General features: G+C 50.7%; 2 protein-coding genes across 3 annotated transcripts in view; both read right to left on the bottom strand.

The window, feature by feature from the left end:
* Positions 1 to 24,184, bottom strand: part of Usp2 (Ubiquitin specific protease 2) — a 227,206-nt gene that overhangs the window by 115,015 nt on the left and 88,007 nt on the right. The window contains exon 1 of one of the 2 annotated variants that reach the window (XM_077707576.1): positions 3,060 to 3,459. The exons of the other annotated variant lie outside the window; for it this stretch is intronic. Within the exon in view, the coding sequence (XP_077563702.1) occupies positions 3,060 to 3,099 (40 nt within the window). The 5' untranslated portion in view covers positions 3,100 to 3,459. Of the gene's footprint in view, positions 1 to 3,059; positions 3,460 to 24,184 lie in introns of those variants that run through there. 2 annotated transcript variants of the gene reach the window in all.
* On the bottom strand, positions 20,443 to 22,418 carry LOC144179944 (uncharacterized; the record flags this gene model as incomplete). Its single annotated transcript, XM_077708359.1, has 1 exon — positions 20,443 to 22,418. A coding segment is annotated over one exon (507 nt), but the record flags the coding sequence as incomplete, so codon positions are not given.

Raw genomic sequence — 24,184 nt, 5'->3', positions numbered from 1 at the left:
CTTCAACACCCCTGAACAACCGAGAGACCACTGAGACAATGAATTCATCGACAACTCCCAGTTATTATTTTTTTGCACCGACTGACACTGCGAATTGACGAACAAAGCCGCCTTGCCGGAAACTGCGATTCCGTCACATTCTCCAAGCACAGCGAGAGATTACATGTTCCTCTGTCATTCCAACAACAAAAAACTCTTGCTTTCGTGCACATTTGAAGAATTCGCCAAGATGGCGGCGATAAAGACAGGCTGCTTATCGAGTCCCATAACATCGCCACAAGCTCCTCAGAGCGAATGTCTCGAGCACTAAATCACAGATGCTTATCAGGCGAAACTGGAACGGCGTGCGCGCGCTAGGCACAAAACATTGTAACGAACTGCCTAGCGATGCAAGACAACCAAGGGCGGAATCTTTACGTTTCGTGAGACATCTGAAGAATATTCATTGTACGTACTCAACACCGCTGTTAATTAAAACAGTAGCTCCCAAGCAATGCTCCAAGGACCTGAATGCATGCACCTCAAAGGGCCAGTCGAATCCCCCACCTGAATGCATGCACCTCAAAGGGCCAGTCGAATCCCCCCCCCCCCCCCCCCCCCCAAAAAAAAATAATAAAAAGCGCAAGGAGCTAAGAAACTGACTTCAGGCCGCGATAAATAAATTTGAAGAATTCTCATCCGAGCTCGAGGCGTCGAAGACCGGATATGAATTTCAACGTGCACTGCACCCTCGGCGTGTGCCCGAAAGACGGTTTGATGTGGTAGTTTCGCCATCTGACTACTTCGCGGGATTGGATATGACCTCAGTTCTTAAGCACTGCATTCTATCCACTGAGCTTTACAGTCAGTCGGACGTCATTGTTGGCCCTGGGGAGGATGTTAGAAAAGACCACACCTCAAGGTGGCGCGCGCATCCCTACCCTGCGGATAGAAACCGCCGACAGGCGCCCCATTCCTGGTTTACCGAGCCGGACACTGCCGGAGCTGAAATGCCGTAAGATCTGGGCAACCTTTCAGAAGCGCCTATCTTTTGTCTTATCCCGCAATCTTCAATGAACCAACAAACAGAAGCGAATCTAAAAAAAAAACGTGTAGTGCACGGTATTAAGTTACACGAGTTCCTTATAGTACAGCACAATCAGAGCTCGTGTCGCAAGCAGCTACGGGCGCAAATCCTGTAAACCTGCGCTTGCAGCTTTGTCAACTGCAACCTTCATGCAATTAAAAAACGAAACCTAAAAGTGGGGCGAGCCGGAGAAGTCAGACCAGACAGGTCTGAGCCGATCACATATGGCGAACGTTGTTTCGAACCGTTCTTTGCACCTGCAGCGAAATAAGAGGGAGCTCGACATCCTAAAGGAAGGATAAAAAACAGCCCCGGTATCAAAACAACTCGTGGCCAGAGCTATGATCAACCACAGTTGCTATTGTAAGTGCCTAAACATTCGCTAATGGTGGACACTTATTTAAAGACACACGGCAAATACAGCATCTGGTTTTTAAAGGCTGCAATGTAGCAGGACACATCTTTAGCGGCAGCCAGGATCGTAGCCAAAGGGGGAGGGCGGGTTGGATGCTCGAGCCCTCTCCGAAATTTTAAGATCCAATGCGTGAGCCAGACTCAGTGCTCCTTGTGGAAAATGTGCTTCCCTTTCGATAACTGATACCCCCCCCCCCCCCCCCTTCGACAAAAAATCCTGGCTACGGCCCTGGCGGCAGCTACACACTGTACTTTCCTACTAATTTCGTTTCTGGATCCTACCGGTCCTCTACTGATCGCAATCTGAAAAAAATCTCGAAAACAGGCGCGGAAAGACGTAGACTAAAAAGAGAAATACACAGGACGACGCGCTAACGCGTCGTCCTGTGTATTTCCCTTTTTAGTCTACGTCTTTCCGCGCCTGTTTTCGAGATGAATCAGCACCAACTCGCCCAACTAGCCATCCTGTTAAACTAAAAAAAATGTAAAATTGATCTCAAATCTCGGAGCTCAAAGGGGCGCAAATTACAATGCAAGCCTACTTCGTTAAAACGACCCATTTCACATTTCTCGGGCAACTTCCGTGGACGACATTGTAACTAAATGGCGAGTAAGGAAGGCGGCTGTATTCCCCCTATTTTCACCGTGCCAACACTCTCGCCGAGCGCGCTATGGCTAAAAGATCTGTTTCTGGCCACTGTGGTTAAAAACATCACAGCACGAGCGCTCGCAAGAGCGCATTCGTACGAGCTTTGAGAGAGAGCTCTGACCAGCTCCGACTTCAATGATCAGCGCCTGCTGGTGTAGAGGGCGGTAGAGGCTGAAAAAGCTCCCCCCCATTGCTTTCCGTAATAAACATGTTTACTCTCTCTTTCTCTGGTCACAAAAACCACAACATGCGGGAGACGCATGCGTGCCCATATTGCAGAGGTGAAAACAGTATATGTTTTATTGAATTACTGGTGCATGTACGGCCAATGTCACAAATTTGACAGCTCCATGGAGTAATCGCCGAAAACGACATTGAAGTGTCGACGTCAGAAGAGGCGTATAGAATAAGCGCTAGTGCCGAACTATACAGCGCTGCAAAATTGTTAATCTCCCACTTCGCCCTTTGATCTAGATGTTACCTTCAACCTCGTTTAAAGGCAAACAAAATCGATTGTGCAGACCAACGTGACGTGCAGAATAAACGACCAGGGACTCGGCAGTACCGGAAGAACAAAACCCCCAACTGGCGCGCGCACGCTGTCGGAAGGTCGGTAAACGCAAAATAAATGAACAAACGAAACAAGCAACGTTCGGGGGGCCAAGCGGTGGGAGTGTCTACACGAATCAAACGTAAATGACAGAGCTGTCGGCCGAACGAAATCGCCGGACCTGAATAACGACCGAACTGGACACTGGCTCAGAAGGTGCGCGACCTTGTTATACGGCCTGCCGGCGGTGCCCATTGATTCGCAGGTATTTCCAAGGCAAGCGGCCATCGACCAAGGCCTCCCACACACAAAACCCAGCACCCGCTCGCTCACTACCCGTACGGACAACCCACTGCGGCGACCGAGTCAAAAATACTCACCGGAACGCGCGGAATCAAACGGCGCTGCGACTAGGCGCATCAAACGTCGAGCCTCCTCGCAACCGTCGGTCGCAATCCATTCAATCCAAACGTGGGCTCACGAGGAACACTGTCGAAGAACGCACAAGTACACCTGGGGAGGAACAGGGCACGCCGCTGAGCGTAGCCTGCTGGCCGGCGAAGGTTGCCGTCGCTACTCCGGCACGTTCGACGCACGTGAAGCGCTGTCTCGGACGCGCGCACATACACTCACACGCACACACACAGCGACGGTCTCGCGGAGCACGGAAAGAAAAGCAGCAGCAGCAACAAACGGCGTAGCGTGTTCTACAGTCCAGCGGCGCAGCGTTCGCTCACGACCGCGCGCATCCCGCAAATGACGCTAGGACGCTAGCGCGCCGCCAGACATTCCGCCCCACTGACGGCGGCGCGGAGAGGAGGCCGGGAGAGGAGAAGCCGTCTCGAGCGAGAGAGCGCGTCGGGGAAGAGAGGGAGGGAAAAGGTACCAGAATGGCGCTGGAGACGGCCGCCGGCGAGCTAGCAGCCGACAAAACGATGCGGTGATATACGTACGGAGCCGCCGCCGCCGGCGCACAGCAATACATGCAAAACAGGAGACACACGTTCGTTGGGAGGGGGAAAAACAAAACAGCGTCTACAGAAAAAGAAAATCAGGAAACTCGCGCTTTCATGCGTCACTCGGCAGTGGCAAAAAGACAAAAGTGAAGTTAGGAGACACCGCGGGAGTAAATGGTATGGGTGCCGCGGCTCTGCGAGGACGCAGGTCGTAAAGAAACGAGCTTTTGGGGGCCAAGAAATGAAAGGGGAGCATTTCTCGGCAGTAGCATCATCGACTCGAGGACGTCGAGGTTCGTTGAAAATGCAAGCGCTGCCCCTCCCACACCGCGCACGGCGTTAATATCGCGATAAACAAAGAAGATCAAGATAAAGAACGCGCCCGCGCATGCTTCGTCTCCCGCATCCTATCTGCGTCGGCTGAAGCATTCACATAAGCTTTGGCGCTTTAGCGCTTTTTCGCAGAAACAAAACGTTCGGTCACAGCCACTGGCGTCTAACATGTCATACAGGCGACTCGACTCGAGTCTTTTTTTCGCAGTCCTATTTCTCTCGCAACGAGTTGGCACCCTCGGCGGCGCATAGTTGTCTCATGTCGCCAAATAAAAAGTGTGGCACCAGCCGATGATATCCCCCTTACAGCAGGTGTTTCCCGTTCTGGGGCCGTTCTTACATCGGAGGTGGTGACACCCTCAACGCGCGTCTCTTTTAAAGAGTGGCAAGGCAGAGGAGAGAGCCCCGCCAGATATTATCCGCGGCCGAAGAGGATGGCGCGTCAAGCCGCGGCCCAGTGGCGGCGCATTCTTCCGCCGCGCTGAAAGCGGGGCGCGGCGGCGCAGTTATTTCGGCCAGGAAATGGGTCCTCGTCCGGCGCGATCTCCGCCATTATAAATAACGAAAGCGTTTAAGCACACGTGGCGACGATGGGGGGACGCAGCCCGGCTTCGGTGGACGCGCGAAAGAAAGCAATAACACGGACGGTGTTTGGGCACAATCTGCCTGCGAGACGCGGCGGACCAATCTGCGCGGCTTAAATAAGTGCGATATATCACACCGGAAGGAGGCTGTAAAAAAGGCGAGCAAGGCCGAGTCGACGGTGAAAGTTTTACAAGCCGGGCTTCCACGGGTGCGTAGCGGGGGTGGTAGTCACACGATGGTGAAAGTTGCGCAGATTTTTTTTTTAAAGGGGAGGGGGGGTGGGGGGGGGGGGAGAGAAGAGGCCGTTTTCTTCCTCGCACTCTGGCAACCTTGTGATAAGTATCATGAACGCTATCCGAGGTAGTTAAGTGAATAACCCCGACGAATGCGCGGGCTTTCGGGCCGCAGCAAACTGCGAAGTGCCAGGCAAACTTGCTACATTAATGAGGCACGACATTTTTTTTTCTCTCTCTCTCTGTTCCCGGTTATATCGCCGGGGGCGCGGCTTCCAGGCCCCCGCTCTTTCATTGGGGCCTTTATTCAATCTGCTCCTAACTGAGTAGACTTGGGCAATCGCAGCGCACCCATTCAGTCCAACGACCGCAAGCGTACGTGAGCCCCGGACGGACGCTGCGCGGGTTTCGACCTCGTCGATATAGCCCCGCCCGCGGCTGCTTTCCCAATGTCGTCGTCAAAGGCAAGGTTACTGTGCCCGTCCCCCCTTCGTTAGGAACGATATGGAAAAAAACAGCCCCCCGTTTCAGCATTTCCGCGGCAATAAGCACTGCGTGTTGTACCCGTGCAGCTTCGTGTTTGCACGCGATAAGGAGGCGTCGGTCTCGCCGGACGCGTCTGCGACTCCCGCAATCAGAAAGGACGCGGAGGCGTTGTGTATCTAATCGTCAAGAACAATTCGGGTCCCCGCGGCAGGCCTTGGCACAGACCGAGCTGCTATTGTGCCAGCCGTAGGTTGAGCAAGCAGTCTTCTATACAACTCGTAAAACACAGCAAACGATAAAGCTTTATTCGGAGTTTTGCTTCGTGCGATTTTTTTTCCACAGTCCCAACTGCGATACACGAAGGGCAAATCGTCCCAGCTTCTAATAAAACAGTGCTTATAACGAAGTCAGGTCGTTATAAATTTCGCAATGGTGAATGATTACTGTATACATTCAAATCATTGCGGCAATTTTCTCTCGAGCCCTTTACACATTTTTTGTAAACGTCACCGGATTTCTCCATTTTCGTATATTCGAACACTCCCCTTTTCGCCACGCCCTCCCAAGCTGGTAAAAAATGTTCCAGCGTGTATGTGCGAGCGTGCACGCGTGAGTGAGTGATGTAGGAGTAAACGAAAATAGGGAATGCTGGCCCGCATCGCTACAGCGTAATGTGGGCGTAAGCCAATTGAAACATCCTAATGAAACATCAGTTTTGTATTCCATACTTCGTATACAGTTGAGCGCAAATGTGTGGAGACGGGCAGGCAACGAGATACCACTTCGAATGATCAGATCAGTATGACGCGGGGAAGGACCTCTGGAGGGTCATCGTTGAAGCGGACGGCAATATGCGCCGCCTGACACTAACGATGAACTCTCTCGTGGAGCGGCTACGACTTAATTAGCGACCGTCCGTATCTGTACACGTTTCCCGAATATCACCTTACGAACGGGCTCAATGTCAAAAAAAGCTCAAGTTTGCTTCGCAGTATAAAGTTTCACCAATATAACCAGCCGCCAACGTACAACAACCACGCATCGACAGAGAGAGATTGCCACCATCCTGCGCGGCCTAACGCAACGATACCGCGGAAAGTTTCGCTCACTATACACTCGCGACGCAATCGCGGGCAATACACCTCGGCGCATGCAGATATCGCGGATGCACCAGAGGTGAAAGGCTGAGCAACACGCCTAAACAGCCCGACAGGAAGAAAGTAAATAAAAAAGAGAGCAACGAATTCCGGGCGGAACGAAAGTGGCCAATTTCCCGCCGCCGCCGCCGCCAAATAGGGCGCTCATTACACACGGCCGCGCACGCGAGCAGCCGCGGCGCTCAGCTCGCACGTCCCTTTCCGCCCGTCGATGACAACGAGCCTCGTCTGCTTCGATCGGCCGCCCGCCAATGCAGATTACCGATATCGCCAAGGTGAGGAGCCATGGGAGAAAGGGGGTGGGGCCGCCGATACGACGCGCACAAAGGGTCGTGTAGCCTTCGCGAGCACCCCGTCGCGCCCTGATTTCTGAATGGAATACGGCCCGGGGAAATGTCGCCCGCGGGGTTATTTATTCCCCGCCTGGCGCGCGCTCGCGTTTGCGCGTGAACCGTAAGCGGGCCAGATAAAAACGCGACGTGCGTTAACGCTAAGCTGTGCAACGGGAAATGATCCGCTGGCGAAGCCGTTGAAGACGTTAACAAAATAACTAAGAGGTCGGCAATCACCTTGATATCGGTGCCCTCCTCTGTTCCGCTCCCAGCTGACCACGATTGTTCCCAATTCCCAGATAACGCACATTTGTACCATAAATAACGATACCTCAGTGTTTTGAGTCACCAGTTATACGTAGCACGAGCACTGACGTCGAAAGAGAACTTCGACGATGGAGCAGGCTGAAGCGCTAAAAATCAGTGCATGCATGCCGAACTTGAAAGTAGAGATGTGAGATGTTGAAAAAAAAAAAATCATTAGGAAAAAAAAGTTTTTTTTTCAACCAGCCTAACTCTAAAAAACAAAAACAAAAAAAAAACAAACAAACAGAGCTGCTCCGGGGAATATTGTTGTGATGCGACTAATCTGCAGTGAGGGAAACGATTTCTGAAATCGATGATTTGACGTGAAATCGTGCGCGGATTTTCAGAGCGGAAGCTCTGCTGAGACTCCTGTGATGCAGCATGAAACCGTTGTATTCTCTTCAGTGTTAACAGAATAATTTACCGGGCACATAAGTCTCCTATGTGATTTGAAGGCGAACGCCAGCGACTACCGAAGACTTCTTCGCTGCTTCATCGTGTTTTCGGTGCCGTTAAGTTAACCTGTCGTGCGGCACGCACGCATCCAGATAATTCTTGTTCCATCCTGGCACGGTAAAGGGTTAGTGCTGTAGTGCATACACTTTGGTGCGGCTCTTGGCGACCCGGGTTCAAATCCCATTCGAACCCCAATAAGTTTCTACGCATGCTTTATTTACTTATTTTCTTTTCACAACGGCCGAAATTCGGTTTCATTCGAGTATAGTCCTCAGCAACTACGGTCACGTTTCGCCTTTGATGAGACATCTAAGGATTTCACCTTAAGAACTATGTCGATTTTTTTATAGATCTGTGCGGAATCGTCTTTTTTTCAATTTTCATACCTTTCTGAAAAAAAAAAAAAGAAAATCCCAAAAACTGTTCTTTTTCAGAATTTCACGAAAACTTCCATCTCAACTTACAGAGTGTGCACTCAGATGTGGGCGATGCGATCTGGTTGTGTGCGTGCGTCTGGGTACCGTACACCGCGGCGAATAACTGGCAGCCCTTTACCAGCGCTGTGCCAGCCTTGCCCAACGAGTACGAGGAATAAATTTGGCGTGGAATGTGCATTCGGCAAGCGCAGTGGTTCATGTCTGTTACTGAAGATTGTGGGGAGCGCCTTGGCACACCTTCTTGCCTAGAGGGTGTTACCCGGAGACCCTCGCCGCGAGCTCCCTTCCCTTGCCCTCCTCGCCTGCCGTGCGGCTACCGGGCCGCAAGACTGGGGAGACGTCGGCACCCGAGGGATGGCGCTGGGGACACGGGGCAGAAGCAGCGATGGGGAGGAACGGGCGGTGGTGCTGAAGAGCCGCGCGCGGGGACGCGGAACTCGGGACGCGAAGTGTGATGATGGTGTGTGTGTGTATGCCCGGACGGTCGACAGCGTGGAGGATGTAAGTAAAGAGTTCCTTCACGCAACCGCAGTGTGCCTCAATCCTTGGCATGCCGTAGAGAGCAGGCCCACATCTGGCGCCCGAACGTGGGGCTGATGTCAAGCCCACCCGTGGACATTTGCTCTCTGCGGCTGCCGGGAAGGGGCCCACTGCGGCTTGGGACGGCATTCCTTTGTTCCGGGAAGGAAGCGCCATTTTGGCAGTGGGAGACCAGGGCTTTGAGCCGTGTAGATGCACGTTTGTAAATTAGTTTTGAGGCCAGTGTTTTAGTTTGCTTAGGTTTTACGATGGCTGTAGATGCCTGAAGTTTTTCTTGCGTTTTTTTCTCTGTTGTTCGGGTAACGTCCTGAGTGGTTACATTGCGAGTGTATTTAGCGTTCGTAGGGATATTAGTCGCTTGTGTATTTTGACGTGTTCCTACTGTAGTTTTTTTTGTATTTTCATGTGGCTGTAGTTCAGCCCCGTTGGTCGAATGTATTGTCTTGACGTTCGTTTTTGCTTCCATTATAGATTTGTGTGTGGAGTGTGTTTGTCGCGTTGCGTATGTAGTTAGCGGGGCTTCCTCTGTATTTCGCGTCTACAGTTTGGCGTGATTGAGCCAGCTTTTTGTTGGGTAGTTCGCTGGAAATGGCTCCTACCACAAGGAGAGAGACGGGAGAGAAGGAGGAGCCGCAGGGCTCGGGGGGAGACTCAGCGGCCGCTGCGCAGGAGGCTGCTGATCAGTTGCAGCCCGCAGATCTCGCCTCAATGATGAGGCAGATGACTGGGATGTTCGCGGAGATGACCCGAATGCTCGGTTCGGCGACAGCGGCTCCCACCGCGGGTCCTGTAGTGCCAGTCTCGAAGCCGCGTTTGAATATCGAGGCTCCCTCCTATTCCGGCTACGGAGACGTGAAATCCGTTTGCGAATACCTGCAGCAACTGGATTCGTATCAGACTGCGGTAGGCGCATCGGATGATGACGTGTTGAGGCAGGTCCTGCCCGTGGCACTGGTAGGAAGCGCTGCGCGTTGGAGGCGCTGCCAACCGGCTTTCGAGTCGATGGCAGATTTTAAGGACCGCTTCCGCGCTGAATTCCTGCCGCCTGATTACGAACACCGTAGGAGGGACGAGCTTGCCCTTCGCACGCAGCACCCTGAGGAGAGTCTCCTCGAGTACGTGCGGGCAATGCAGGAGCTGTACGAACGGGCCGACCCCGAGGCAGCCGACGCGGTCAAAGTAGCGCGCGTGTGCAGGCAATGCCACCCGCGTTTCAGACCGTACCTGCGGGGCCGGAGTTTTCGCAACTTGGAGGCCCTCGCACAAGAAGCGCGAGTAATTCAGGCGGATTTACTCGCCGAGCTTCACTACAGCTTGCCGCCGAGACCCGAGGAATCGCTCGAACCGGGTTGCGCCTGGTCGGGAGGGGGAGCGGATAACGGCCCCACAAACTCCTCGGTCGGAAGCAACGCAGGCGACGGAAGAGGGAGGCAGGACGAAACAGCCCGCTTGTGCTGGTTTTGTCGCAAGCCTGGCCACTTTTCCCGTCAATGCCCCGAGAAAATGCGTAGCACGCAGGGAAACTCGGATCGCCGGCGACGGTGAAGAGCGGTGGCTCGTCGTCGCCGGCGGGAAGCGAGAAGAGGGGGCCAGACAGAGGGGGCGCGAGGGAGCACCCAGGGCACCCCGAAGCTGGCGTCGACGGGCAACTGGCCCCCTCCGCATGTAGGGCACACGGGGACCCATCCTCGGTGGCCCCGTTCATGCGAGTGCAATTAGTCGGTCAAGAACTTTTTGCACTGGTCGACACGGGCTCGACGGTTTCTCTCATCGGGGACGAAATCTTCGAAGCCTGCCGGAAAAGAAGAATCCGGGTCAGGCCCGCCGAGACACCCTTGAGCTTAGCAGCGGGTTCGGCAAAAGCAGACGGAGCTGTGAGACTCACGCTCGGTTTTGATAGCAGAAAGCGCAGACAGCGTTTTGTTTGCTTGCCTGGTTTGTCTGTTCCAGTCATACTGGGCAGAGATTTCCTCTCGAGGGAGGGTGTTGTGCTCGACATGGGGAGGAACGGCTACCAGTACGGGCCGCAACCCCCTTTCTTTCCTTTCGCGAACGCGCCGATGCACGGTTTACGACCGCACGGGGCAAATAGACTCTACTGCGCTGCGGAAGGCCAGGGAGAGGCGTCAGGAAAGAGGAGCACTGATGTAGAAGCGATCGTCGCATCTTTTTCAGGATCCGATGATCAGCGCCGAATGATGGCGGAAAGTTTGCTCCCCTTATCGGAAGGGGGTGGCGGAAGCGCGCGCGCCGAGTGCAGTGGTTTCATGGGCGGCGCGGGCCACCCCGAGAGGGGGAGGAAAGGGCCGGACGGAGGAGTCGAGGCCGGCCGCAAAGGGAAAGCGGAGCGGCATCTCGCAGCGGCGCTTTCTCGCCCCCCGAGAACAGAGGCAGAAAGGAATCTGTCTTGGGGGGAGGTAGTGAGTAAGGAAGAGCTCATTGAGGCCCAGAAAGCAGACGGTCTGTGCCAGCGGGTGCTGAAAAGGCTAGCGGGAGGCGTAGCTTGCACCGGTAACGCTGAGGGGTTTGACGCGTATCTGCTGGGCGACGATGGCTTATTACTTCGCTACTTTCCCCAACTGGACGACGAAGAGGCGGTTTCATCCCCCTTTCGAGTCGTGGTCCCGAGGAAGTTGCGGAAACGGTTCATGCGGTACTTTCACGACTCAGCGCTGGCAGGACATGGCAGCGGCAGTAAGACTTACGACAAGTTATGCCGTGTCGCGACCTGGCCAGGCATGAGGAGAGACGTAATGAGCTATTCCCGCGCTTGCCCTCTTTGCCAGGTAGCGAAGCCGCGCGCTGGGAAACCTGTGGGTTTCATGAAGCCGGTGGAAAGCAGCTACCCGTGGCAGATTGTAGCGTGTGACGTAATGGGACCCCTCCCAAGATCCGCGCGAGGAAACCAGTTCATTCTGGTTATAACGGACCACTTTTCTAAGTGGGTGGAGTTCTTTCCCCTTAGAAAGCTAGCGTCGGAGCGGATCGTAGAGAAGCTGGTGGAGACATTCACTCGTTTCGGCTTCCCCTCCGACCTGATCACTGACAATGCTTCGTATTTCACAAGCAAAGTCTTTTCAGACTGTTGTCGAGCGCTGCACATTCGGCACAGGAAAACGAGTCCTTATCATGCTCAGAGCAACATCACTGAGAGGGTGAACAGGAACCTGAAGTGCATGCTGGTTGCGACAACCAAGGAGCATAAGGACTGGGACGCGCGTTTGCCTGAGCTGGCTTTCGCGACTAGGACTACCGTAAATAGGTCAACAGGTTTGACACCAGGTTACCTAAATTTCGGTAGAGAGATCGTTTTTCCAATGGAAAATGCACTGCTGTACGCGGCGGCGGGTAACGCCCCTTCTCTGTCGCAGTACGCGGCTAGGCTCCGGGAACGCCTTTTGACAGCGCAACGCACGGCTCGGGAGAATCTCGACGTGGCGCGCATGGAGCAAGCCGAGCAGTATAACAAAGGCCGTCGTCACCTTGTGTACAACATCGGTGACCTAGTGCTAAGGAGAACACACCCACTCAGCAACGCTGCACGCGGTTTCACTGCAGCGCTCGCACACAAATGGCAAGGGCCATACAGAATTACGGCGCAGACGACTCTGCTCACGTATGAGATGCAGTCGCTTGAAAGCGACGAGCTGGTGGGTCCTGTGCACGTTAGCGATCTCAAGGCCTATCATGTTCGCACTGGCGATGACGAACAGGTGGTAGCGGAACCAGAAGGTGGGAGTCCCGCTTCTAATGACAGAACGGCCGGCGATAGGGTTCGCACCCATCGTTACGACCTGAGGGTGCGGTAGTGTCTACCCCCCACGGGTCCGGGTCTCACGTGGTTCTACCACGGAGCAACCCGCAGCGAAGTCACCGCTTCAAGCTTCATCGCGCCACCTGTGCGGTGGTGCGAGGCGTGGTTTTGTGCCTGGCCGTTACGATGCCAGCCTGGGCCTGCCGACGGCGGGCCCTCCCGGTGCGACCCGGGAGCTTCGCGCCACCGGCCTGGTGGTGCGGTGCGAAACGTTCGTGCCTGGGCGTTGCGAGTCCGGCCTGGGCCTGCCGACAGCGGGCCCTCCCGGTGCGACCCGGGAGCTTCGCGCCACCGGCCTGGTGGTGCGGGGCGATACGTTCCTGCCTGGGCGTTGCGAGTCCGGCCCGGGCCTGCCGAGCAGAGGGCATTCCTGGTGCGACCCAGGAGCTGTTGCCACGGTCCGGATGGTCCCGCCGCCCTTCGGAGATGCGAGGCGGCTGCGGTTCGCCTCCTGGTCGACGGCGGAGTCCTCTTCATGGGTTGGAGGCCTGCTGAGCTCATCGCGGAGCTGTAGCCCTGGCGTGGAGGCGCCGGTGGGCGCAGAGCCTACAGCTCGCTCTGGGGCTGCGAGCGCCCATCAACCGGGTTTGCCCCGGGCTCATCGCGGCGCCTACGGTTCCGGCGCCGAGCAGCGGAGATCGGAACACCGGGGCGCTGTCGAGAGGAGCCTGCCCGTTCTATGGATTCCTGCGCCGGGCACCCGAGAATGCGCTCCTGCGGATGCCTACGTGGTGACGATGGCGACAGAGCGGCATGCTGCCACACTTCGGCGGGTGCCAGCCCACCCACAGCCGCACAGGGCGGCCCCAGGCGCCGACCAGTGGTTCCTCGTGCACTAGAACCCCGAGGGTGATCTTCAATGATGGACCCGTATCCCGTGTTTGAGGGGGGGAGAGATGTGGGGAGCGCCTTGGCACACCTTCTTGCCTAGAGGGTGTTACCCGGAGACCCTCGCCGCGAGCTCCCTTCCCTTGCCCTCCTCGCCTGCCGTGCGGCTACCGGGCCGCAAGACTGGGGAGACGTCGGCACCCGAGGGATGGCGCTGGGGACACGGGGCAGAAGCAGCGATGGGGAGGAACGGGCGGTGGTGCTGAAGAGCCGCGCGCGGGGACGCGGAACTCGGGACGCGAAGTGTGATGATGGTGTGTGTGTGTATGCCCGGACGGTCGACAGCGTGGAGGATGTAAGTAAAGAGTTCCTTCACGCAACCGCAGTGTGCCTCAATCCTTGGCATGCCGTAGAGAGCAGGCCCACAAGATGTAGAATGGCGTACAACAAAGTGCGCGATTCCGGTGCCAACTTATGTGGCAGGAACTCGGGTTCCTACCAAACAACTAGTAAGAGAGCTCGCTTCAGTTCAACAATCCATATAAAGAAGGCTGATAGGATTAATCAACGCTTGGGGAACGGTTCCACGTATCGGGGAAGAAACTCACGTTAACGACATCCAAAATTAAACACAGCAAGTCGGCCGCGCATGCAATGCGGATGAATGAGAACGGGCGTACACAATTGCATCCAAGGGGCGGGGTGATGAGTGCGGGAAGAGATAAAGCACGCTCGGGATAAGGAAATTCAGGGGAAAAGAATGGCTCCGGATGATATCCGGGGCAGAAGCGTGTACGGGGGAGGACTTCACCCCGCAGTGGATGATGGGCTGATGCTACCGACGACGACGACGATGCTGGCGGTGATGAATGAATGAATGAAGTTAACCAGGTTAGCGTGTTCAGCTGCTGAGCTTCAAGTCGTGAACACGGTGCCAGGAGGTGGCAACAATGTCTTGAGAGAAAACGGGCACAGAAACACTACGCGAACACAGTATGTATATTTATACACCACTGGTCGTTTATGTTGCGCGGCCGCACGCGGAAAATGCCCAAATGAACTTTGAGCCGCTAGGGGTTTTCTTTTCACACGCTAATACAGTGCGTTTAGATTTGAGGGAAGGCTACATGTCGCGGGGAAATTTATTACCTCGTAAATTAGGTGTGGTGAAGAAGGGCAAACGTTAGCAGAATGGACAACTTTCCACTCTGTCAAAGTGAAGCCTGCTTTGCTTCACCGTACGCAGAAACACACAGCAGGAAAGACAACTTTACCCACTTCGAGGGCAGATGATGATGATCGGTTTCCACAAAGGCATATCAAGCGCCCCAAAAGAAAAAAAAAAGCGCTTCCAGCGGTAGGAATCGAACCTGGGTCCATCGCGATCCTGGGTCCATCCGACAAGGTCGAAGCATCTTGGATTTCGGACTTTGACTCAGGGAGCATAGGAGAGAGCTTCGCGTTTTAACCACCTTTCTCTCAAAAAAAGGGGCTTAGATTTTTTTTTTCCCAACCCGGTGGCATCGACGGAAATTTCCGAGTCAGGAAGTTCGAAAGCCTGACTGCGAGTCAGATCACGGGAGCAGATACAGTAAGCCTGTAACATGGCCTTTACTGCAGCGCGTTCAGAGCAAACAACCTCCGCTTTTAACAAAGTATCGCTTATAAAGAAGCCAGCACTGTACTGCGCATATCGGACTGGCCCCGCGGAGGTCGCACGGCGAGGCTGGGCCTGCAGCCCCGACCTGATCAGCTGACCCACACTGGGAGGCGCTCGCGAAAAAGACAAGACGATTATGAGCCCGGTTATCAGACCTTGTATATATACGCGTACTTGACACCGTTAGCGTACACGTGTGTGCGAAGCTTTTGTCTCAGCACGACGCTTATCTCAACACGAGCTGACACTGCTTTATCGTATTAACGTAGACAGAAGTGAGGGCCAGCAGTCAAGAACGCCGGCGAAGGCTGAAAAGGTGGTTATAAGTAATTTATTCTTCTTGAAAGTTTTGAAAGAGAGGAAGGGAGTGGAGAAAAACATGCTCGCGGGGTGTTTTTCTTCACTTTCGTCCTATCTGTCAAACATTTCAAAATCTATCTCTGTGTCAAGAAGAATGAATGACTTACCGCCTTTTTTCCTTTGCCTTCGTTGGCATTATTGACTTCTTGCACTTATGTCTTCATTCCATTCAGCAAGTCCCCCATTTCCCATTCTGCTTTGCTGTATATATATATATATATATATATATATATATATATATATATATATATATATATATATATATATATATATATATATATATATATATATATATATATCACGACGGCGGACCCTTGCAATCATTGGCTCTAGCTGGTGGACACAGAATGCTTTCAGGCCTCGACCTAGAAACGTGGGTTGGAGACATGTACCGAGGCCTACGTGAGTAATTTGAGCACGCTGATTACACAAGTACCAAAGCACCCATACGCTAATTGCGTGCTCTTCAGAGACAGGCGTCACGATTACCGGGAATTAGCCAGCATCATTAACGGTGTCCGAATGTACTGCAGCCGCCAGTAGAATAAAGCCAAAGCAACTCTCGGATCTTTTTAGTGACCGCTAGACCATGCAGCAGCCTCTACTGCTGCGTCAGGTGAAATGGATAAAAAAAGCACAGTGGCGGCACGACAGACGACGCTGCTTTTTATTTATTGCCTTTTTGTTCTAGCTTCGGAACCTACTTCGTGTTGCGTGACAAAAGAAAAAGGGCAACAGCAGCCAGCGGGATGACATTTAATGGACAGCCATGGGCATAGCTAACGAGCTGCAACGAATTCATTGTACCCAGCAAACATTTGCGAAGGTGCAATATGATCATGTGCTGCACAGCAGACGCACATGTACTGAACCAAACAGACGCGAGGCCAACTTTCGGGGACATCCCGAAAGCTTCGAAAATCTGACACCACGTGGCGTTCCGAAGTGGAGACTTTTTCTTTTTTTTTTCCTTCTTCCTTCTCCCCCTACTCGGGGGGCCCAAAGCCGCTCTTACCAACGCGCCCCAAGGGTCCCCCTTCTTTCCGGTGAAGCATGCCGAATTATCAAAAGAAGCAAATAGGAGGGTCGGGACGTGCACAAAAGGCCCGACTAACTTTTGGTCTCCACCCAAACCAGGGATGCGCGCTCGCGAGCGAGCCGCGCACGAGTGGGTGTCTTCGGTCTTACCTCCAGAGATGCACTCCAAATGTAGCCATTGAAATGTAGCCATTGAGCCTGCGAGCTATGCGCCTTGTTCTGTAAAATGTTTCAGCAGTGTGCGTGCGAGGCGCTGCTGCTGTACATATGTGTTGGACGCAAGTGTTAACAGCAATTACCGCACTTCTCCATGGGTTTTTAACGTAGTAAATATTCAGGGAGTGGTCTACAGCAAAATTACTATTCAAAGGCTTGTGTTTAGGCATTAGGATTGTGTTTAGCAGTGTTCCTTTTAGCAGCAGGAACGGAGGAACGCCACCGTTCCATTGAGGGTCGGTGGAACTGTAACGGTAACTCGTTAGTTTTGTGAAGAAACGGTGGGAACGGCGTTCCTTCTGCAAACGTTACATTGCTAGGATTTGGCTGTTTTTGATGCCAAGGCTCGAGTACAAAAATCCAGAAGTCGCTACAGTGTTTCTCTTCCTACAAGCTGGCCAATTTGCCCGCGCCCTTCAGCGGAACGTGCTTCCTCGCAAGTCAAAGGCAGGAGGGTAACCACGAAGCGCGCTGCAGCTTGTGCTTGCTTTCATGCCGGTCGAGCGTACGCGGCGTTCGACGGGTGAATAGCGCAGCCGCGAGAATGCTTTTCACCTTTCATCGTTTGTCTGGAGACGCCAGGATGCGCATCTGGCAAAGGTTGTCTAAGTCTGTGTATTGTCAGGGGGTAATTACCGCATTCGAGCGCGCTTGGCGCGGGTGCGTTGCTGTCGGGGGAGTTGCGCTCGCTGTGAGGTCATTCGGAGGGTCACCGGCTGGGTTGTACCGCTCAGTTACAGGGTACGCACGCAGTATCTGACGGGAGTGGGCCGACGGAGTGCCAGGTCCTTTTGTATTGCACGCGTCGTGTTGACAAAGGACAGGAATTTCGTCATTGTTGGGCATAGTTTCGTCGCTCCGTATGGGCAACACCTGAGAAAGGCCGCCCAAACATGGACGGCAAGCGTCGTTCCGAGTTGCTTAATTGGTCTGTTTCAACCTGTGTTTTGATCTTTTATAGTGTAAATGTTTTGACGCACATGATTAGGCTCCGAGTTATTTCCTGTGCTCTTCCCTTATGCGGATTTGTAACCACAGCAACTGATTTGCGCGTCCCATCCGGTTGTTTCCTTTATCTACTACCATGATTGTGTTCGGCATACTTTGTAATTCTTCCGCGTAGATTTCATGTGTAACTACGCTGTTGACTTCTTTATTTATTTATTTATTTTTTTGCTACGGTCTTCCGACTTATTATTTGTTCTGCTGTGTTTTGTTAATCGTAAAATTGTGCTGTTGATCCGCAAAGCTTCACTTTTGTAACCCCCTCACTCAGTTCCCTGCAAAGGGCCTGTAAGGTATTTTAAATAAACTGCAATATTGAATACTCATTCATTAAATGCCTATGTATTGTTGCTTTTGACACAGTTTCTTATTCAAAAAATTTAATTATGTTCCTGCATGTGAGTAAGTTTCTATTTGCACATTTGTAAGACCGAAATAGAAAGTGCCATATGTGTTGCTCCCTAAAAAAATTCGTCTAGGAGCGTTTCTTTGGATTCTTTTTGTCTCCAGATAATCTGCTGACGACGGTGTTCCTATTCGTAAAATATACGTAGTACGGTGCAAGTTTTAAATTACTCACTTTGTTTCGCCTCAGGAATATCCGACACCATATTTTAATTTAAAAAAGGGAAATGTAACATTAATGTAACGACACGTTCCAATATTCGAAGTGAAACTGGAACGCGTTCCTTTCGCAACGAAGGAACTTGTAACGGCAATTGCGAAGGAACGAGGAATGAGCTTTCGTTCCTGTTTTAGAGGAACGTGTACAACACTGGTGTTTAGACATCGCTACTGCACATTTTAGGTGAGGCATTGCTGACGGTTGTTACTTTAGGGGCCGAAAAGGTGCGTTGTGTACACACAATTTACGACAAAAGGGGAGGAACGGCCACAGACTGACATTCCTCATCGCGTTCACTAGATATTGCGGAAGCTGTTTTAACTCTTGACTACAGACAGAAAAAGTTTATAAGATAGTTTCTGTGCACAGGAATCCATTTCCGTGAATTGAAATCAGTGAAATTGGCAAAAAAACAAATGAAAGACAGATATGCATACAGATTTATTTCTACCGCACACCTGAGCTTCAAAGCAGGATAGGGAAAACCTCCGCATGGCAGGAAAAATTCGGGAATATGTTAAGCATTCAACAAACATGGGAGAATACTGTCACGAAGCCAAAGACGACGCAGTTGTCTTCAAGGAAAACAAGTTTACTGTAGCGAATTTGTGCTCCCCTAACAACTGAAACAATACACAGGCGGCGAAGCAGCAGTCAACAAAGTGACGTGCGCAGGCTTGCGTTGAGAAATCAAATGCCGCGGTGTATGCTCTGCGGTCATTTATCTCTCGGCGCGAGCGTTTCTCGAACCGTCGAATTGCATCCAGAACACTGTAGATCATAGAAGATTTATTCTAGGCTGCTGACGTTAGTTCGACACATTCTCCCTATCAACGAGATAACACGTGCGGCATATAGAATGGAACACATAGATAGCATAGATAACACAGCCCGGCGCAGCCGGTCGGCCAAAACAAAACATAAATAAACAAAGGAAATGCATGTTTGGCGATACAATACAATGCAAAATACTACAGTACAAAATAAACACTACAAAACACAGCTACAACTTATGCGTTCAAACATACTAACTTACGTAATGCAAACAAAAATCAAATGTCACAATAACAGAAAGTTCAAAATAGTTATTTACTGTTTTGCACCATAAACCAAAATGTACAGTAAAAGAGGCACAATCTCATGCAGATGGGTTTCAGTTTTTACACAGGTTAAAAAAAAAAACAGTGCTAAATAGCATAACAGCCCACGAAAACTCCGGAAGAAACACTTGGATATATTTCATATAGGAATATGCAAGCTATTGTAAAAGCCTTTTTTGCTGTTCTCTTTTGAGCATGGCCCGAAGTTTCTTTACTCCTTTTACGGCCGTCCTTACACCAATTGCTCTAAGTTCGGTACGCAGTTGACCTGCGTCCATTTCATCAGCATTCGGAGGGGGATGTGGCTCTCGTGTGCTTTCCTCTGCGCATCTGGGTCTCTTCAGTCTGCTTTCCTGTATCCCCCCTCTAGACCAGTAGTCGACGTCACGCTTAATGTATGCGCGGCTGCTCCTGCCATGCTCATTTGCCTCCAATCGTTTAGCCAGTTTTAGTGCATCCGCGGCGGAGTTCCACTTGTTGGATCGGGAATGGTGCAAATGCTTCAAGATGTCATTTTTTTTCTCGATACCTTGACTTGAAAACCAACCAAGGCATTGAAATTTCTCATGCTTAGTTGAAGCGTGGTGCGCTAAGATATGGATGTATGGAGTTACTCGCTCGCGCCCGTATCCTTTGCATCCAAAAGACCCCAATTTCACAAATGTGTCTAGAAACAGGGAAGTTTTGGTCTGCACGCTATTGCCATCCACATCATTCTCAAAATGCTCACAAATTTCATGCAGGAGCGTCCACAAAAGCAAAGTCATGTTTTCTGTCCTGGTGTCAAGTTTTCCCTTCAGCCTGTCGGGTAAAAGCTGGAGTAATGTCTGGCAGTCACCCCCCGCTAACGATGTGAATGTCCTGCCATTTTTTTCTTCTTCCCAGACTTCAAACTTCACTCCACAGGAGTTTATTGCAGCTACACTGTTTTTCAAGTGCGAGCTTGGCGCATTTAAATTTTGAACTTTCTCCCTGTTGTCCCGATCCTCGCTTTCTGCGAGCAGTCCATCTATTAAACGATTTACAATCCTGATTTTCATGTGTAGTAAATCTGGAATAACACACCTAGGATCTATAGAGAATAGTGGAATGTACTTCATGCCCCTGTCCTCGTTTGCACAGTCTTCTCGCATGTTGGCGCACGTGCGAACAAAAGGCGGCTCGTTGTATTGGTTGCTGTTAGCCCCAGCGGCGCTGCGCTCTTTTGGGTCAGCCCTACAGAAGGGGCACGGATACCTAGATGAGGCTGCTTGCAAACCAAGAACCACTAAAAGAAATTTCAGGTCTGAGCCCAAGCAGATTGAAACCTTTATATCGTGGTTGTCTACGGAAATACTTCCTCTTTCCGCGACAGCATTAATGTCGTCAAGTAGGTCACGGAACGATTCCTTTATGTTGAAGTACTTTTCGGAACCTTCAACAACTGCTAGAAGGCGATGAAGCCTGTGGCTCTGAAGAGAGCGTTCTTTGTCTATAAGTACAAAAGACAAAGTAGTCCATGAAGTACTCCTGCTGACAACACAACCGTCTCCTTCAATCTTAACCACTAGTTTTTCTGTGGCAAGGTCACGAGTTCCGATTTTTTTTTCGGCAGCTAACTCTAAGACAGCTTGTCTGAGGTCATCCTCGAATCGTACCTGAGCTCCAGGAAACTCTCCCGGTGTCTTAAAAACGCTTATTCTCGCGTCTAACTTCTCCCTGTACGAGTTAACCAGTTGCATGGGAGGTAGGTTAGGCATAGTTGCTGAAATCTCCTTCCAAAACGCGTTGCTCACAAAGTGGTTGTCCAAGAGAGCTGTTACTTCGCGCACGTTACTCTTTTCTGGGGAAGATAACAAGTCGTAGTCAACCTTACGGCAGTGAGGAAAACCCTTCTTAACTTTCCTTGTTACAGCAATGTCTCCGTTCTCCTTATATGCGATGTTATGCAAAAATCCTTTTACATCCGTAACCAAAAGTTGGCATACGTTCAGCCCATAAGTCTCGAGGACCGTCTCTAGTGCTCGCAAAACAGAGCTTCCAGCATTCTTAAGCTTTCTGCTGTCGGTTTTACCGCAGCCTTCTCCCACCATTTTTCCTTTATTTTGGCCTGATGCATTCTGCTGAACTTGCAACCGCAGTTGACTGTTCTGATCTTGAAGCTGGAGGCACTGGACCTCAAAGGCATGAACATTTGCTTTAAGCTCGTTTATCGATTTTTCTGTCAAACTTTCCATCCTGCACAAATCTTCCTGTAGAGCTCGAATCATGATGTCTTTAACTGTTTCCTCATTTTTTTTATTCGAGCAGCTCTCAGGTGGCAAAACCATTGTTACGGTGCGTTCCTTTTTCAGAAAGGCGGCCTTGGCCCGGCCCTTTAAATTTCTGTAACGCCTTTCTGCGCCGCCGCACACAGCTTTAAAGCGGTCCTCAAACTTGTCAATTAAGTTGGGAAGATTCAGACCTGATGGCAAATAGCCTCGCACAGTTTCCATGTAAGTTTTGGCTAAAAGTTCCTTCTCATGCTTTATGTTTATGGCAACTTGATTGCTTAGTTTAAAGGTAATACTTGAAGTACCAAAATTTACAGAAACATCCAGATTAATCTTCGCACCGGCCATTTCAATCACTTCTCTGCCACCACGAGACACCCACAAATACACACGGCACCAAAAACACAACCTTCTGAATTATAAAGCAATACGATGGGCAAACAACAGGGGTCCAAACAGCTTAAAAAACACACCAACAAATGGAATAATGACCTATGAGTCCGGTGCTGACATTTACGCTTCAGCCATTGCAACCTTCGTAACGAAAAAAAGGTGGAGGGTCTCAACCGGGAAGCCACCCGGGAATCGCTTGTTTGCTTTTAGGCGAGTTACAGTGCACTTGACCCTGACAGGAAAGTCAATCGACACAGTGCTTCCGAGCTTCGTCTCCCGTGCAAACCACCCTGCGGGAAGGTTCAACTTCGAGAAATCGCTTTCATCACACAGGATCCATTGTTTGCAAAGCCGCTTCCCTTTTCCATGAAACGCCCAACGGAAAATGTCGTTGTCGAAGGTTACCTTCACCAGGCCACTCGAGCGACGGCTGTTGGAAAGCTTCTTTTGTACCTCGTAGACCACTCTTTCACAGGCAACTTCCAACCGGCTGTCCGATGGCTGCGATGGATGCGAAAGTTCACGCAAACAAGCCTTGTTGAGGTTGACTTCGGGTTCCACCGAGCACTCCCACTTGGAGAAGCCTTTCCATTTGACGAGGTAACCCTTACTCTGAAAGAAATTAAAATGCAAACGTTAAGAGGAGGTAAACTCAAGGCGAGCACATTACTTTTTTCCAGGGCACCGTTTTTCACCATAACTCTTCCCTAAGGAAATTTTATTGCGAGTGAGAACCATATATGAGCGAGCCCGCAACGGCTGCAGCGCAGGCTCGTTGAAACTTATTCAAGCTCGTTTTAACGGAGGCGCGTTTCAACAAAAATTCTGCAGTTAAAAATTTGCTTTTAGGCGTTGTCAACTTTACCGCCAAACGCAACTCAGTAGCTTGTAGAAAACTGCTTAAAACGGACGTAACAAAAAACAACCCTACGTCAGAAAAATTTCTGTTTTTACTGCATCAACATGACCTTTCGTTTCTTTAGTGGGAAACAGGCTCAGCCGAGCGCTCACAAACATAGTTGTAATCATAACGAGACACTTCGCAACTTTAAAAACTACATTGAACCCCCACTTTCTCTAAAACGCATTCTCTACTTCCAGGTACGCCACGTCTGTTCAGCACGTGTTCTTAATAATGGATTGAACTTGCTGACTGTGGCTAATGTTGAAGATACACAAGGGTTCATCTGAACTATCAGAGCCTAAGACACTGAGCAAAAGAAATAATGGCGCGAATGAAAATTTTCTACGTTTCTAATTTCTCTTTGGAGTGTACCCAGTTTCTTTTTAGTGTACAAGCGACTGCCTAAGGCTTTCGCACTGATACCCAAAACAAGGTACGATCCGTTTGTCATGTGGAATTTTGCCACAGTTCGTCGGTAGTTGGCCGGTTCGTAACAGAATATTCGTCATAGGCCGGCTTGTCACATAGAAGAAAGTTCGTAATAGGAGCGGCAGAATAAGTTTAAAGGTGTTTTCTTTTCTTTTTGGAAGTGGCATATAATAAAATACAATGAACCCTATATACCACGTCTAAGGACTCAAAAGAGGGCAGAGAGACGCGAACACAACCCAATTAATGAATGTCTTGAAAGAAATCTCAAGATTCCTAACGTGTGCACTAATCCCCGCTGGTGAGGCCGAGTTGCACCCTTGACCCCCAGACGAGACGGGACCAACGTCACTAGAATTCTAGTAACATTGAATGGGACCATATAGTAAGACACTTTTGAACACTACATGTTTACCAGACGGGCCAGTGAGGGTCAAGTTATTGGAACATAAAACGCTTTATCTTCTTTCCTTTTGTCTATATACTTCCTTGCATTTATATTAATGACAGCTCCGTGCTGATGTAATCAGCATAGCATTGCTACAGTAGCACTTATTGACACAAAATATTGAACTAAGAAATCATGCGAGCGAGCATCGTGCAACCAAATATGGGCGCCGTCATTTCGAAGCGAACCGCAACTTTTTAAGTATATTATCAGGCTTCATGAATTTTGACTTCTGATGACAAAACTTTATATTGGAAATATCGCCCTTTGACGAATGATGCTGTGACCAAAGGTCCATTACAAATCGCGCTGTGACGAAAGGCACTTTGAAAAGAATAAATTTAAATTGTCCAAACGTTTATATACTATATAAACGAGATAAGCTCAAAAGGTGATGCTCAAAACGTAATTATTCAGTTTTAATGTTTATTTTGTATAGTGTTTTGCACATTTTGTAATGTTTTATTTTAATAAATATCACACATTTCAAATTCGAGACGTTTGTGTTCCAAGTTTGTACGAAATGAGGAAGCGAGATATAAAAAGGGAGGCTGATTTTGAAAGTTTCTAAATAAGCATTTTCAGAAACATTGATTTTTTCATCGCCGCTAG

The sequence above is a fragment of the Haemaphysalis longicornis genome, unplaced genomic scaffold (assembly GCF_048455015.1).
Source record: "Haemaphysalis longicornis isolate Haplotype H1 unplaced genomic scaffold, Haemaphysalis longicornis Haplotype H1 scaffold_4, whole genome shotgun sequence".
Classification (NCBI taxonomy): Eukaryota; Metazoa; Arthropoda; class Arachnida; order Ixodida; family Ixodidae; genus Haemaphysalis; species Haemaphysalis longicornis.
This window is presented reverse-complemented; position numbering and strand designations above follow the sequence as displayed.